This window comes from Petaurus breviceps, unplaced genomic scaffold (genome assembly GCF_028583685.1).
Source record: "Petaurus breviceps papuanus isolate PSGF00001 unplaced genomic scaffold, PetGlider_PUasm1.0 110, whole genome shotgun sequence".
Lineage (NCBI taxonomy): Eukaryota > Metazoa > Chordata > Mammalia > Diprotodontia > Petauridae > Petaurus > Petaurus breviceps.
In genome coordinates, this window is record NW_027185597.1 from 620,776 (window position 1) to 637,966 (window position 17,191).

At 36.3% G+C, this 17,191-nt stretch overlaps 1 protein-coding gene across 5 annotated transcripts in view; it reads right to left on the reverse strand.

Moving 5' to 3' along the window:
- LOC138155734 (thiamine pyrophosphokinase 1-like) overlaps positions 1–17,191 on the reverse strand; it is a 479,265-nt gene that overhangs the window by 236,748 nt on the left and 225,326 nt on the right. For all 5 annotated transcript variants that reach the window (XM_069081026.1, XM_069081104.1, XM_069080982.1 and 2 more), the window contains one exon: positions 9,554–9,626. In XM_069081026.1, coding sequence (XP_068937127.1) covers positions 9,554–9,626 — 73 coding nt within the window. The remainder of the gene's footprint in view (positions 1–9,553; positions 9,627–17,191) is intronic.

Sequence of the window (17,191 nt, forward strand, 5' to 3'; positions counted from 1 at the left end):
TGTGTCATGTCTATAGAGACAATAGCTTCCTCTGTTTGAAAACAGCCATAGAAGACTCCAGTATTCATTCATTCAAAATACGCTGATTTTCCCCCTTGGGCATAAAGTCAAGTGAACTAGTATTATAGACTTAAGAGTTTCCTTGCAGGCCAAATAATATACCTCTAGAATTTTACATATGCATAAGTTGAAGTTAAATGACTTACACAAGTCCATAGTGGCAGCAGCATCTAAAGCACAACTTGAACTCAAATCATCTATTACCAGCATACATACCATAATGCCTCTTTTGATAGTTTAATAGGTTATGGTACCTCCATTTGTACTGAAGCAGCATGTTGCAGTTAAAGGGCTCAAAACTGGGAGATCCAGATCCCTGAGTTCAACTTCCATCTCTACCATGAATCATCTATGTACTTTGGGGCAAGTTTCTTAATCTCCCTAGATCTCAATTACATCAACTGTAACATGGTGCCTTGGCTACCAAGGTTCTGAGCATCAAGTAAGAGAATATATTTGAAAGTACATTTCCAAATTATATAGTGATATATAAATGTAAAGGACTGTCATTAACAAAAAGAACAGTTAGTGGACAAGTCATCCAATCACTCTGGAAATGAAGTTTTTTTCCTCTCTCCTTTAAACAATAAGAATGTGGAACAAAGATAAATCTCTTAAGGATCCTTTTAGTTTTAAATCCAATAATTCGATGAGGGTGCAATGAGGAAAAAAGTGTTGGATTTGGATTCTGATATTCGGGTTTGAATTCCAGCCCTCCTACTTACTATCCATGTGACCTTGGGAAAAGAACTTAGAGCACTCTGAATCTCAGTTTCCACATCTGTAAAATCAGGTGGTTCTACTATGTGAACTTTAAGATCCCTTTCAAGCCACTAAACTATGAGTTTATGACTCTATGATCCCCTGACCTTATGCCACTTTAGAAAGCATTTGAAATAAGAGTTTAGTGTTCCACGTAAAATTAAAATAGCTGTATAAAACTGGAGGCCACAAGGTAGGGACTGTTTGTACCTACTTATGCCTTATGTTCTTTCTGTAGGAGTATGAACAACAGGGACTAACATTTAGTAAATGTTAAATCATCATGATAAAGAAACGTGGGGGTAGAAAATATGCTAAAGCACAAGAACAGTCCTACTGGCATGCAACTGGTAACCTATTATTTCTGTTTCTTCTCATCTGTCATTGCATGAAATACTTATTCTACTCCAGCTTAGCACTGGAAATTCATGGCATTTCCTGAGTACTTTAATGATGCCTTACTTCCTCCTCCCCCAAAAAGAAACTGTGATGGCTTCTAGAGGTAATACGGTAACACCTACTAAATATGTGTCCCAGAGAAGCAAAAAATAAAGAGTACCCTGGTGTAGTTACCCAGGTGGGAAAATTTCAGTCTGACAACTTGTTAGTATTATATTCCAAGGAAACTGGAAAGATTCAACATACATTCTATGTCCATATAGACTGGAGAAGTATTATGAGCATTTATCCTGAAGAAGTATATAAAAGCCTCTTTTTGAATGCATTTAGTAGTTAGATGGCCTACTGGTCTGTTCTCTTGAATTCAATATTTAATTTCACAGTATCCAAAAGAGGCAAATGCTACTGAATCAAAAAAGTTAAACAAATTCTTTTAAAATCAATGGTCTTATATCAAAGCACTGGAAACATCTGCTAGTCCGTCTCTCATGATGCTGTAAGGCTAATCTTCTTAAAAGCTATTTTATTAAGTTTCTGAAGAAAATAATTTGATTCCTCATTGCCTATGGCATTAAGGTCAAATTCCCCATTTTACTTTCTTGCCAGAGTCCTAAGCACTTTCAAATGTTTCGACATTAGAAAATGAGATGATTTCTGCAGTGGTCATTTATTTGATTATTCAAGGTCCTCCATAATTCGTCCTCACACTTATGTGGGATATATGATTGCTAGGATCCCATGATCTTAACCTTATGCCCCAGTACTCCTCAAAATGTAACATTACCACTGCTCTGTCTCTGTATCCTCTATACATAAAACCCATTTCACCTCCATAATAATAAGTTAGTGCTATCATCCACTTAATGTAATTCAGCTCATGCTCTCCTTTCTCCACAAATTTTTCTCTGACTATTCATTCCACAATGATCAAATATTTCTCAGAATTACTATTGTATACATGCTTAGTAACATCCATTTTAGCAATTTTCCTCTTATTGTTTTATATCCCCCTTTGCAGAGTATAAGCTCCCTATGGAAAGAACAATCTTTGTCCAGAATACTGGTATGGTCTCATTCAGGTCTTAGATCTTCCCTTACCAGGTTATGTACATAACAGGTGTTCAATAAGTACTTATTGGTTTATAAAGCACATAATGTCCTTCATACATTTGTTCTATTAGTAAAAAGCAAAAAATAACAACCCTATTTACAAGCCTTTACATAAATTCCGTTCCACATTGGTAAAGAGAAATGATGAATCAATACTGTGTGAGTGAGTGTATGAGGAATGGAAATGGCATGAGAGCTTCAGAGAGGATATGTTCTGTACTCCTACTTCAAGAGAAGACACAAGATTGTGGACTCTCTTCAGAGAGAGATCTATGGAGAGAGAGAATGAAGGTAGATATGGAGAAACCCAGCTTCTCAATATGTCCTTAATTCCCAGCCTGTGTCCCTAGAGCCTTCAGGAAATTTCCCCTAAGAGGTAATCACGGCCTCTCTTATCAGTTAAGCTGCAATAACTCCTTCCTGATGGAATTCTGTTTTCTTTCAGTAACTACACTAGGTACTGGGAATACAGACAAAAAAAAATCCTGATCTCAAGGAGACATATACCAATGATAAAAGATAGCCTATATCAAAAAGGGGTGGGAGGGAGAATACAGAAACATACCAATAGGAAATATAAGCAGAGATGATTGTCACATATGAAGATTAAGAAAGGTTTCATTGAGGTGACATTTTGTTTGAGCCTTAAAGGATCATATATTAGAACTGTAAGGGATCATCCAGTAAAAGGTGATCTAATTAAACCCTCTCTTTATAAACAGAAGGAAACTGAGGAATAGAAGGTTAAAATGTCAATATACAAGGTGACACAGTTAGTAAATGGCAGAGAAAGGATATTAACTCAGATCCTTCAACAACCAGGGTTCTTTCAATGGTACTTTGCAAAAAAGCCTTGCCTTGTTATTCTTCTTTCTTCTCACAGGCCAGGACTTTATTCTGAGAATTATGAGAATATATTCCCTGACCATATTAGAGCAAAACTTTATTAGCTTTTTAAAACTTATCTTTAATTTTTTAAATGCATAAGAGAAATGCTTCTTATTTTTCCTCCCAATAAGGAAACTAAGTCACCTTTAACCTATATGACATTTCCTTCTTCTCTTCTTCTTTTTTTTTTTTTAAGCAATTGGGGTTAAGTAACTTGCTCAAGGTTACACGGCCAGGTGTTTCTGGGTGGGTGCTAAGTGTCTGAGCCCACATTCGATCCCAGGTCATCCCAACTCTGGGGCCGGTGCTCTTACTCACTGTGCTACCTGGCCTCCCCTCTCCTCTTCTTCTTTATCATCATCATTATTATTAATGTAAATAAGTAGCTCTTAACTCAAAATAAAATAATGCTCAGTCTGAATGAACAGAACTTTGGTTTCACCAAATACTTAGGCTCTTCATTCTCTTATCCTCTTCCCATCTGTTCTTTATAGGCTGCTTTACTCAGTACTCTCTAGTTTAAAAAGGGATAGTGGAAGCAGGGGGAAAATCTGTTTGAAAGGGGGATGGTTTACCCTCTCATGTATAAAAGGGTACTTAGTCAGCTTAGGTCAAAGATAATGGCCTGTGGGAACTAGGTGTAATGGTGCATGGGGTTGTAATTACCATCATAATCACTGTTATTATTAGGAATAATAAAACCTACTAAATACCCATGGTGTGCAGAATATCACAGATTATCTGTGTCCAAAACCTAGCTTTTGCCCTCCATAAACAATCACCATTATAAATCAAATTAAGATAAACAGATTACACATGTTTTTATGAAATACTGTGCTATGTTGTTTAGGTCAGTACTTAACGGTTTTATTTAGTTTTTTTAAGTATTTTAGAAAAGAATGAACATGACAGAAGTGATAGGAGCTAGCCTGGACATTTTTTTTAAATGTCAATATAAATGGCAATCTTTTTCTTTTGTTCCATTTGATATATGAATATAAAATGGTTTAACCACTGCTCTGCTTTGCTCCCTCCTTAGCACATAGGGGTTGCTCAAACCATTTAGAAGAGGGGACAGATGAGTCAAGTCTAAAAAAGATCTTCAACTTTCTTCCCAGTTGCTGCCTGCCCCATCCCCACCTTCTGCTATTTTCTCTCATTGTGAATGTATGATTAATAACTGTGTGTTTGTAAAACTTTGCCTCGTAAGCAAAGCTGAGGGCCTTCCATCCAAAGGAGGCTGAGGTATAGAGTTAATGAGAAGTGAGACTGTGGGGAATGAGTAGGAACATGCCAATGTTAATGTAATTGAGCATGAATATCAAACACTGACAGGGGAACACTCTTCCTCTGCTGATGGAAAGCCAGATCAGCTGGTTAGCAGATGGACTAGATGTAGAACAGGCTTCACAGCTATCCCCAGAACTGCCACATCACAGCAATCAAGCCTTCCCAACAACAGTTCCTCTGGTTTCCCAAATGCACTCTTTTCCCTTCTATTCCATTTAAAAACAAACAACCATCCTTTCTTTTCTTTCCTGTATCTTCTTCCAACCTTAATCATATTTCTCCTTTATCCATCCCCCTTTCCACCACTCTAAGGAAACAATAAGACTTTACTGGATTCCATGATTCATATTGCTTTTGAACAGAGCAAGATCACTATAACCAGTTCTATGCACAGTGAAAAGAAGAAATGCATTTTCAGAGACACAGAGGTGAGGTGAAGCCAAAATGATGACTATGACACCAGGGAAACATTGAATGCTAAATGCAGAAATACTCTTTTATGCATTCCTTATATTTCTTGCTGCCACGGACAGAATAACACTGAGGCCAGGGATCAAGGGGAATTGTGCAAAGCATCATGGATGAAATGAGCTCTTCAGGGAATTGTGACTAATGATTACTTTCCAGTCCCAGTGAAGAGATACTCTGGGGTCTCAGGTTCATATGAATATTAAACTCTAAACTCTATAATCAAGGATCACAATCCCTAGAAAAAAGGCAATTTTTGCTCTAAACCATTTAGGAAACGAATACATAAAATGTTCAAGATGAAATGTGGCTTAGGTAGCACCAATCCATGAGAAGTAAGAGAAAAACAGGGCAGGCAGGAAGACAGGGTAGGCATAGGAAAAATAATGCTAGATGTGGATTCAGAAGTCCCGAGTTCAAATCCAATCTCTGTAAATTACTACTTGGGTGAGTGTGAACAGTCAATCACTCAAACTTATTTATCAGGATGATAACAGAAGAGTGTGGGTGACAAATTCAACTCACAATTCTACCTGAATTCCTATCAAAGAATCTGAAGCTCATAAGAAGGGTGTCATGTTGACTAGATAGCAATGAGGATGGGGAATGAGGAAAAGGGGACTAGTCCGGGCGGAGCACATTTATTAAGAGCTCACTATTTTATTAAACATCCATTATTTACCAGATAAGGGGCTAAGGAATGGCGATATAAAGGAGCATGCAGTCCCTGGTCTCAAGAAACTCCCATTGTAATAGGAGAGACAAAGTATAAATAACTAAATATAGAGAATGGAGGGAGGGGGGGGAATCTCAAAGCAGAAGGGAAAGGCCTCCTGAAGAAGGTCAAAACTCAAAGTGAGTCTTGAAGGAGGTCAGGGAAGTTAAAAGATAAGGGTGGAGAGGGAAAGTATTTAAGGCATGGGGTCAACCAATTCACAGCCACAGAGACTGGAGATGGACTGTTTGTCTGAGGAAAGGCAAGTGGACCAGTTGTGTGGAGGGCAAAGTAAAATATAAAATGAGCAAAAAGATTAGGAAGGGGATAGGTTGTGAGGGGTTTTTAATGCTAAAGAGGGGCCTTTCTATTTGATCCTGGAGTTCATAGGGAGTCACTGTAGTTCATCAGGTAGTAGGGTCAAAACATTAAGAGGTAACCATTCAATCTGGTATTGAAATGGGTAGAACTCAGAGGCAGGTATAATAATTATTCTAGGTTAGAGGCGATGTGGGACTGAACTACAATGATTGCTATTTGTACAAGTGCAAAGAGTGAAATAAATACAAGAAATGTTATGAAAATAAAACTATAAAAGTTGGGAAAAGATTGGTTATGTGGGGCTGTAGTGGCAACCATACTGGCATACCCAGAATGACTGCTAGCACAGGTTCTTAGATCTCCTTTACTAGGAAATATAGCTGGTTGAGGGGTCAACAATCCTTTTTAATTATATTCACTAATTCAGGGGAAAAGTCAGCACCCTGAACTTCAGAGAAAATACAAACAGAAAATACAAGCAGAGAAATAAAGACCAAAAGACAGGACTCTGATTGCATGAATCAACTATATACTTTACATACTTCTCTGGATTGAGAGAGCCTTTACTTTTGAGCAGTCAGGGAGCTCTGAACATTTGGCCACTAAGAATCTCTACCAGGGAATCACAAGATCCTTCTCATAAGTGCACCCCCAAAGCAAAACACCAACTCAGAATATATATACACTTCTCAGTGCCAGAAGGCATCACAACCCTCCTGACTCAGTGCCTAATTAGAAATTAGAAAAAGGTGTGAAAGCCTTCCTACAAGCAAGCTTTCCTCTAAGCAAGCTTCACTTAATGGACTCCAAGTGAGGCCTATTAATGGTCAGGGAAGATCTTATATCCCATTAACATTACAGGGGCAGAGGTGATTGAAACTGAGGAGTCAAGGTCCCATTGAGACTGAAAATTTGGGTGACTGAGAAGATGGTAGCTCCCTCAAGAGTAGCAATAAAGCAGGAAATAGAAAAGAGTTTGTTGGAAAGTTGAGTTCTGTTTTATATATGTTGAATTCTGATGGCCTAAAGATAACTCATTTAACCTTGCTGATACTTGGTTTCCTCATCTACAAAATGAAGAAATTGGATTACATGACTCCTAAGGTAGGTTTCCAGTTGTAAACTGCCATTCTTTGATAAATGGTTGAAGTCATCTTTTGCCTTCACCATATGACCACACCATCTTCTCTTCCTATCACAGATTTCCTTAATGACATTTTTTACTAATGTTCCTGTTCAAAAGTCTTAATTGGTTACATTGTGTCCCTTGCTCACACCCAATAGGGCCCAACTCTTCTGTAATCTAGGTTATCTTGGTTATACAACAACAAAAACGTTTCCAACGGGCCTTTTTTCAATAGGAGTTTGGGGTCATTCAAAGATTTTTGTATTTTCATAAAGACAATTCAAGTCATTCTCTTTAATGCTTTTTTGTCCAGTTTTTCTGTCTCTCCCAGTTTATATATACATGTACATATATAATGTATGTGTGTATATATAATGCATATATAGTTCTCTCTCTTCCTCTCTCTCTCTTTTGCTTTATAACTTGTCCATCTAACTACATGCTATAAACTTATAATGCTTTTAGCCAAGATAGAAAGGGTACAAAAGAAAGAATAAAGATTCATGCTAGTTTACAAAGGGATCTGTGGTAAACAATGACAGAACCACAAGAACACTGAAGAATGAATTCACAATATATCAGAAATGGGTAAAGGTACTAAAGGAAGATATCTAGAAAGGGAAACTGAGAGAACATCAACAGTTACCAACCTAAAGGCATAATTTCCCATCAACACAAAATCTTTATGAGACTTATGGATGCAAGAATCAAGGACATCTTCAGGGAAAGGATTTATTAAGACATTTTTTCACAAGCAGCTTTTCCGGTGAACAAACATCTTTATCATCTTGTAATTCATTGAAGGTGTAGCTACAGAATACAAGATCCCATTCACTTGATATCCACCCTGTAGCTGCTGCTGATTGGTTAATTTCTGTCCTGCTCTACCCTCCAAGTCATACTTCCTCTATCTGAAATGTAATCTCAGCACTAAGCACCTTATTTGGCAAGTGCTTAATAAATGCATTTTCATTTATTCACTGTTTCTTTTTTACTGTTTCCTGATAATGAACAAAGACATTTGATCCAGTGGAGCAAAATATAAAATTAATGGCTGTTAAAAACAACTAACAAATAAACACCTATTAAATACTGCTCTAGGGACTTAGAATATAGATACAAAAATGAACTTTCATATGTATATGTGCATGCATATACAGGTTAAGGCACAGGTAGGTGTCACAGGAGACGGAGCGCAGGACCTGAAGTCAGGAAGACTCATCTTCCTGAGTTCAAATCTGGCTTCAAACACTTAATAGCTGTGTGACTCCAGGCAAGTCACTTAACTCTGTTTGACTCATCTGTAAAACAAGGTGGAAAAGGAAATGAAAACCCATTCCACTATCTTTACCAAGAAAACCTTAAATGGGGTCATAAAGAATTGGACACAAATGAAAAAACTGAACAACAACACAAAATGAATGCAGGGAAAGAGAACGGTAATAGTTGGGGTTATCAGGGAAAGTTGTGTGTAGAAGACGATGCTTAAGCTGTGCCTTGACAGAAACTACTGGCTTTATGAGAGGGAGGTGAAGAGGCATAAGACTGGCAAGAAGTGTGGCTGACAACATAGCTAAGAGAGAGGATGTGCAGGAAAGAGAAGGCTATAAACAGAAGAATTTATATTTTATTTTCCAGGAAATGGAGTGTAATTGGAATTTCATGAGTGGGACACCATCCTATATATTCATGGAAAATCACAGTGGCAGCTATGTGGAAGATAGACTGGAGTGGGGAGAGATTTGAAGTATAGAGACCAATCTATGCAGGAGGAGATGAGGACCTGAACTAAACTGATGGATGTGCAAACTAAGAGAAGAGATCAGATGTCAGAGACATGGTGGTGATAGAAATAGCAAAATTTGGCAGGATATGTAGAGTCAAGAAGCAGGAAGAATGCAGAACAACAAGGTTACAAACTTAGGTATATGGAAGAATAGTGGAATCTTCAACAAAAATAGGGAAAGAAGACTGTGTTGGGGAAGAAACATAACCAATTCTGTTTTCCTTTCCAAGAAGGAATTCTTCACCAACACATCAAAATTATTTAAGGTTCCTTTCAGAGTATTTGCAATAGAAATAACCCTGTCCAACGGTTTTCTAATCACAAACATGAAGCAAGGCATAAAACTGAGAAAATCAAACAAAAAATTGGCCAGATCAATCATTCCATAGGCTTTATAAATTAGGTGATGAAATAAATACACAAACAAGAAATCATGGATGAATAGGGACACAGGAAGACAATTAAAAATTGTATTAAGGGCTATCTTTCTCCAAAGTGAAATATATCATTTCCCAACTAATTATCAGAGGGAAACAGACCCCCCTCCAAAAAAAAAAATAATAAGACAGAGGAAAAAAGTATTCCATACCAAGATAGCTCTTTAAAAGAAAAAAAGTTTCCAATTTACCTTGACTTTGTAGTACTCTTTAACTTCAGGTCTAATGGAATCAAAATCTCCACTGATGTACTCAGGTAAGAAGCTGAAAGAAAGATGGTTCTTGTAAATAAATCAATTATGGCTGGTTCTTTACTTAACTTTTAAGTTGAGACTGTAGGCAATTGCTGTGCTTCTCAAGGTGGAAAGGAAGTATAACTCACTTGAAACTATTTTTTGTCACTGATATAAGCCCTTACAATTTGCTCTGAGTTTTGATCTAATATAATTAACAGTACTTTGTATTCTAAAGCTGTCTCTATAAGGATGAAAATGATACAAATGCCTGATGAATTCAATCAAACAGCTAGTCAGTACTAGGTTGTACAAGAAAGAATTATTGTTTAATTTTAAAAACATGTTTTACAACAGTAATGCCGGTAGAGTCCTCTATAATATCTCCATTTTCTGAAACCACAAACAGCACCAAGGCAACTCTATCTTGGAATAAACTGAGGTGGGAATGTCCAATTCAAATAGTACTGAAATTCTCATAAAAATGTTCGTTTTGCTTATTTTGAACTTTATTCCCATCCCTAATGGCTTGTTTCACCTGGACTATCTGATGCGACTGTAAGCACTGAACAAAAATAACAAATAACAAAAAATAAGTAATCTTCAGCTTTCCTTTTTCTTCTTTCATCCTTTTTTTCTGTACCGGAAAAGATGGTGTAAAAGAGAATATCCAAGACCTTGAAAATCAAATGTCCTTGTCATCCTTTGAGGTCTCTTATCAAAATTCTGGATCACAGCCACTGTTAACTCTTCTGGTTTATTATGAGGTTTATCTAATTCCTTAGCATTCTGCTATAATTCTTCACTTTGCAGACTAGTGAATTATTTTGCATCAAGGAAAAACAACAACTTAAGTGGGTTATCTTTAAAAGCTTCCATCCAATGCACAAATACTGTCATCTACCTGCTCCTGAGACAATCTATTCCCCAACATGGATGTATCTTTACCAGAAGTTAAGTATTCAGTCTTTCTGAATGGGATGCAGAACTACTGTTCCCCCCCTTTTTTTTCTTATTAGTGTATGTGTTTAAACCAATAATTTACAAATTTGTCAAATATTGTATTTCTGCTGGTATATTATATGTTTCAAAATGGAGACTTGTGGAGAATTTTAGGATGGGGGAGGATTACATGTTTCAACAAATTCAAAAACATGCTCTCTTTACTTCATCCTTTCTACAAAATGCCTCAAGTGGTCACTCCATCAAATCTTTTCAGTTGTTTTCATACCCCTAAGATAATATATCTAGTCAGTTAGTGAAAATTAGGAATCACTTCAAGCTGATTTTTTGGGTGATGTGTTAAATGATATAAGTTTGAAATTTAGTTTACTTTCCCATTTTGTTCATTATTATAAATATAACCTGTGCAAAGACCGTAGGATCTGGTCTGAGATCTACATTCACATCATCATCTATTAGATGGAAGGCTATGATTTAGTCACTTAAATTCTCTGAGCCTTAGTTACCTCATCTGCAAAATAACAACAATAACTGCACTAAAAGCTTCACTCAACTACAAAAAGGAAAGGACTTCATAAACCATAAAAATAATGTATAAATATGAGTTTTTAAGATTTCAACGGATTTGTGATTTTATTGATGTGGAATGCTGACTCTCCACTAACACAGAATATAACTCAACCACCTCCTACATAACTCAACTCTCACCTTCCCCTCCTGTGCAATTTTTGTCCCTGCCTCACCATAAATCCTCTATAGCAGCTCCATCCAATGTTCTGGAAGTTTTCTGATAGGTCAGGGCTTCTTAAACCTTGTTTGTATCCTGGAAACCTTTGGAAGTACAGGGTAGCCTATGGACATCTTCTCTGATTTTTTTTCCCCCAAAAACAAGTTTTTATCGATATCTTCTGTTTTTCACATCATCATAGCTTTTTTTCCCAGGAGTCTCCTCCTCTCCCTCTCAGAGAACCATATCATATGAAAAATAACATTTTTTAAGGCAACACAATAAAAGAAAGAGAAGAAAAAAATAAGCAGAACAGATCAATACATTGAAAAAGTTTGAAAACCTGGGCAATGCGCAACATCTATGGAGTTTTTACCTCCAGGAAGGGGATAAAATAAAATAAAAGGTCTTGTCCTCAGGTTAGAACCCTAAAGACTTGCACTACACTTTGGAGGCATAATTGCAACATAAAACTTGACTTTTAAAGGCTAACAATGAAAACATGGAATGAATGCATGAGAAACTCTTTAAAAACGGATGTACAAGAAAAGCTACTGCAAAAACTTGTGCCCATCACATTTCTCATTTTAGTATAAGGTATAAGGTTGCCACAAGTTAAAGGGGAAATTAAGTTACTAATAAAATCGCCTGAATGCTTGAAGTCACACAACTTAAATGCTCAAATATTCAGGAGTGACTATAATTATATTTGTTTACAATAGTGTTTTAAATAATTGCAGTGTGGCCCAGAGTTCACAAAAGCACTATTTTAATAACAAAAATAATAAGACAAACTTTTGAAAATTACAACTTTAAGTTGTACAGTATTTGTGCCTTTAGTCCTCAAGAAATCCTTGATAAAACACACCATATAACAACCATCAAGTATATTCTGTAATAATTTTCTAGTGCCCAAAACAGAGTAAGTTACTGTGCAGATGCCCTTCTTCACTTGATTATTATTTATTAAGAAGGAACAACAATGGAATCACAAGACCTGGTTTGTAATCCTGACTTTGCCACTATCTGTATAGCTATAGTCAAATCACCTGAACTGTATCTGGTATTCTGTCTTCTCAGCATTAAAATAAAGGTATAGGACTAGATGTTTGCCCATGTCTCATTCAGCTCTAGGAACTGTGATCCTATAATCAGCAAATGACAGAGAATGCATTTTACTTGATATGCACTGAAATGTTTCATTGTCAAGACCTGTGTGATTCTTTCCTAAAAAACTTTCATATGATTCTAAAATTAGCATTTCCATTTTCTGATCTGAATAACCCCTTCTCACCAAAAAAAAAAACACACACACACACAAACACAGACCAAAATGAGAACAGAGCTATGGAACAGAAGGGAGATTGCTCAGTTCCCCTGAAGACAACCCTTTTACATGTAATAGAAGATGTAAATTCTGGCTTCCTGTGCAGGTTGCTAGTCATTAATATGATTTTTAGCTCCAGAGTCAATGCCTTGCATTCTTTTTTTATACAATTTTCAAAAGATAACTAAATAAAAGGCAAAATAAAAAAGCCATTTAATTTAGATTTCATGGTCAAGATGATTTAGTGCATTAGAAATTTGCTGAACAAGTGAAACATGATGAATCTCTTTCTGATTTCCTGTGGTTTTGTTATAATATATCCCATTAGACACCCCATTTATATATTCCTATTATGCTAATGGGAAATAATACATATTAGGGTCCAAACCTGCATCCATGGACCTCTTCATGGATAGATTTCAAAGGATCTATGAATATAAATAGGAAAAATTATATTTGTATTTTTATTATCCTCTAATACAAATTTTGCATTTCCTACAATTTTTACTTTTTTAAAATAACAACAGTATGTTATTCTGACAAGGGATTTATAAAAGGTATCACTACGTCAACAAAGGGAATAATGTCACAACACAAAATTAGAACCTTTGATATGGATGACAGAAAGAAGGGTTTGTTTCTGCTCTCAGGGATGATTATTCTGAAATAGTGGCATTCTGGTCCTGGTACCATACATGTGTAAAGCATGCTGGGAGGAAGAGGACCGCAAATGATATCACCAGCTATATGCCAGGTTGCTATAATATCAACCCAGGGTGGAGGAAAGAACTTCTAAATTGGACTTTATTAACTGTGTTACTGGGCTACTGGAAACAGCATGTAGTGAACTTAGCATGAGAGTCAGACAGACTGGGTTCAAATCTCTGTACCTCTACTTTCTCTTTGTAACCCAGAGGAAATCACAACCTTTCTTCTGGACCTCCAAGGCTTTATTCCCTAAATTTAGAACCCGTAGAAAGGTTCTAAATCTAGATTGTGAACTTGCTTTTATTTAAATATACTTTGAAAGATGTGTTCCAATGTAATTGATTTTCCTGTAATCCTATGTAATTTACTTTATTCATTTAAAGTATTATTCTGAGGAGGTGTTCACAGAACTTCACAAAAGGTCAAATGGATCTATCACACACAAAAAGTTCAATAATTCCTGAAGAAAAGGACATTTAAAGACTCAGTCTCGAGGCCTTGCTCTAGCCTCAAAAAGGCACAGGATCAGTGCTACTTCTTTCCACCAGTTACTCCCCACGTGGGCCTGGACCATCAATTTCTAATTTCTCCAGCTGTGCTTTGATCAATATCCTCCCCAATCACACTTTAACAGTCACACCAGTCATACTCCCAAGGAACTGATTCCTTTGACACTGGTTACTCTAATTGCAGCACTAGAATATATCCCACACTTATTTCTTTGTATCTATCTCATTCTACCCAGCCCCAGCTGTGGCCAGCAGTCCCTATTTGCTATGTCTTTGCAACCCTTAGGTCCACTGTGGATAAACTAATTTCTATATCTCTAATTTATTTCTACTTTTTATGATATGGTAGAGTCAGGAGTATGCTGACTAATTCATTTGCATACCTGTTTACGGTTCCTTAAACTGCAATATTTTTATCATCACTCATGTGTATAGTTTCAGGCTAAGGCAAGAGCCAAAGATAACAACTCTGAGAAGTAGGTAGTACAAGTAAAATAATCTCTTTTGGAAGAAACACCATCTCAGGGAGGTGATTTATCCACAGACATGGCATTAGTAAGTAGGAAACACTCAAAATGGAAACCAGGGGTTCTGTCCACTGTTCTTTCCACCAGAGGTGTCAAACTCATGACTTGTGTGCCCTACAACACCTGCAAAACTCCCAAGTGCAGCCAGAACCAGAATGTAATCGGGAAATGTTTATCAAAAGAAATTAAAATGCAGTAGAACATACAGTATTAATTTGTGGTTTTCTAAGTCAATATGCAGCCAGTAGGAAACCACTTTGACACAACTATTTTGTCTTCCCCCACTACACTCCCTTTTCACTAACCCCCTTAAAGAAAAAAAAATGTTAATGAAAACTGGTATAGGGAGGGGGCTGGTGCATTACATGTGGGGAAGAAAGTATATGAGAGAAAAGAGAAGGGTATGTAATGGAATAGCCTACCCAAAAGTTTAGTTTCATGTTGTCTTCTTTCATATGGACTTGACATCATGCAGACCAGTCAGTCAATTCAATTCATACAGTAAAGAAGTGAGAAGGGAAACTGATCAAGAGAGACTTCCCCAGAGCAAGTCCTCTTCATATTTGCTATTAACTTGAAATTTAAGTCATGTAGAAACTTTTATGAGGTAAATAGAGTCACCATACAATAGCAATACAAACCTAAATGGCATTTATATAGTGTGCTTTTTAAGTTCACAAAGCACATTACAAATATTATTTCATTTGATCTTTATGAGAAATTCTACAAGAATTACTATTATTACTATTATTTCCTTTTTATTTATTTATTTTGAGACTGGGTCTCCCTGTCATGCCCAAGTTAGAAGTGATGAGGCCAATTCTAGACAAATTCTAATAATCAACACAACAGAAGCATTAAGTTGCTCCATTTTTTAGACATGGACTAGTTCAGTCTTCCCAACCTTACCCAACCTGTTGTTACTCCATTCCTAGAATACCATATTGTCAGTGGATTAAGCACAGACACAAAATTAGCTTCATCTCCAATGTAGATCAGAACTCCCCAGTCTCAGCCTCCCTAAGTAGCAGGGATTAGAGATGTACCCCACCACGCCTAAAGATTATAAATCAGGGTGGAGTTCATTTAGTGGCTGAGTTACAACATTGGTTTTTGACACAGTCAAATGCTCTGTCCACTATATCACAAAGAGAATGAATGAGTGAACAAGAAACTTATCCTCATTGATCTACTTCTAGAATAATTGATCCACTTCCTTTCATACAAAGGAAAAGGTAGATAATCTTTGTTACATCACAGCCTTCAAAACAGAACCTGCTGCTCCTGTATTGAGTCATTCCACTATATGACAAGACAAAAACTTAACATATCAACCAAGGACCAAGTATAAAATTAGTAATTTTTGTATGAAGCCCACAAGATTAGGAAGCTTGGAAACCACTATCAAGACATAAAAGAACACCTTAGCTTTCAAGTCAACCATGTAGGTCTTTCCTGATAATCATTAATCTGGTGAGTTTTATGTCTCTTGAATAAACAAGATGCTTCTATCCAGTCTACTTGAGATCCAACAAAATAATCTAACATCCAGGGCTTCATCAAAACAATATTCTCACCCATACTAACTCTTTTAATAGCCTCACCACTCAAAGACTGACAATAAACTTATGCTTACACCTAAATCTTCATTGCAGTCATACTGTCCTGAGCTTCTCCATCCATCTTTGGAGCCTACCCAGTTACAAACACACTAATCACGTCTTTGCACACAGTTTTTCTCTATTTCTTTTCCCTTTCTTTTCCTTATTCTCCAGTTGAGACTTATTTATCCTTTGCTCCAACTAGTTAAAGACCAGAACCTAGCTGTGCCTCTGGCTAACTTTCTCTCTAATCCTCGTCAAACAGGATGCTAGAGACCCATATTCACCCACTAAAAAAAACCTATTATAAAGTTTATGAGAAATGTGCCGCTTCTACCAACAACAATAAAAAAATAAGTATGGTGTTACTGATAGCAAATAACTAAGAAATAAAAAAGAATTTTAAAAAACAGATTCTGAGGCTATTGTTATTATTTGATTTAAATAGTAAAAGAAAATGAGGTATCAAAAAAGTTTCCTTCATAACCAATAATTCAAGCACAGACATCCATATGGTAAAGCTCAAAAAGGGCAAATTAGAGCTACCCATGATGGTTTCAGCAAAAGTTAATGGGTGAACCTCTTTACTATTATTTTCCTAAAATTAAAGACATATTACAAATTCAGCAGGCTAGGGAAAGCAATTTGGTCTGTCTTCATATAAACCATCTACTCATTTGTGCAAAAATCCCTCAGATATCTGGAATCAACTTGACAGTCTTTCTAAGTATTATATTGACTTTGACAATGACTTAAGCTAGAAACTAAGAAGTAAAAGGCATAAAGAGCTGAATATCTGTCCTTGTTGGCTATATTAAGACTTGCAGAGAATACAATCTTTGTTTTGCTGTAATTATTTTCTGAGTTCAGCAACAGAAGTATTTTTTCCTCCACCTGTAAATAGTAAAGTAATAATAAAAATTCTAGCACATTTAGTTGTTTTGAGAGAAAAAAAGAAAGGTAGTTGAAAGACAATTAAAGTCCAGCAAAGTCTGTTTACTTTTTACATAGTATGTAGGAATTTAATGTATTTCCTTTCCAAATTAATCTGGGATGCTCTCTTTAAACAAAATGTATGCCAAAAATATACCTGATAGGCATGCTGAGATGACTAAAATAATTATATCTTTTCCTCATATGATATACTAACTTCTGAAAGTTCCTGCTATTTTGCTTTTAATCTCTGCAATTAGAAGACCATCTTTTTTTTGAGGTTCCTGTTGCCAAGGATTTG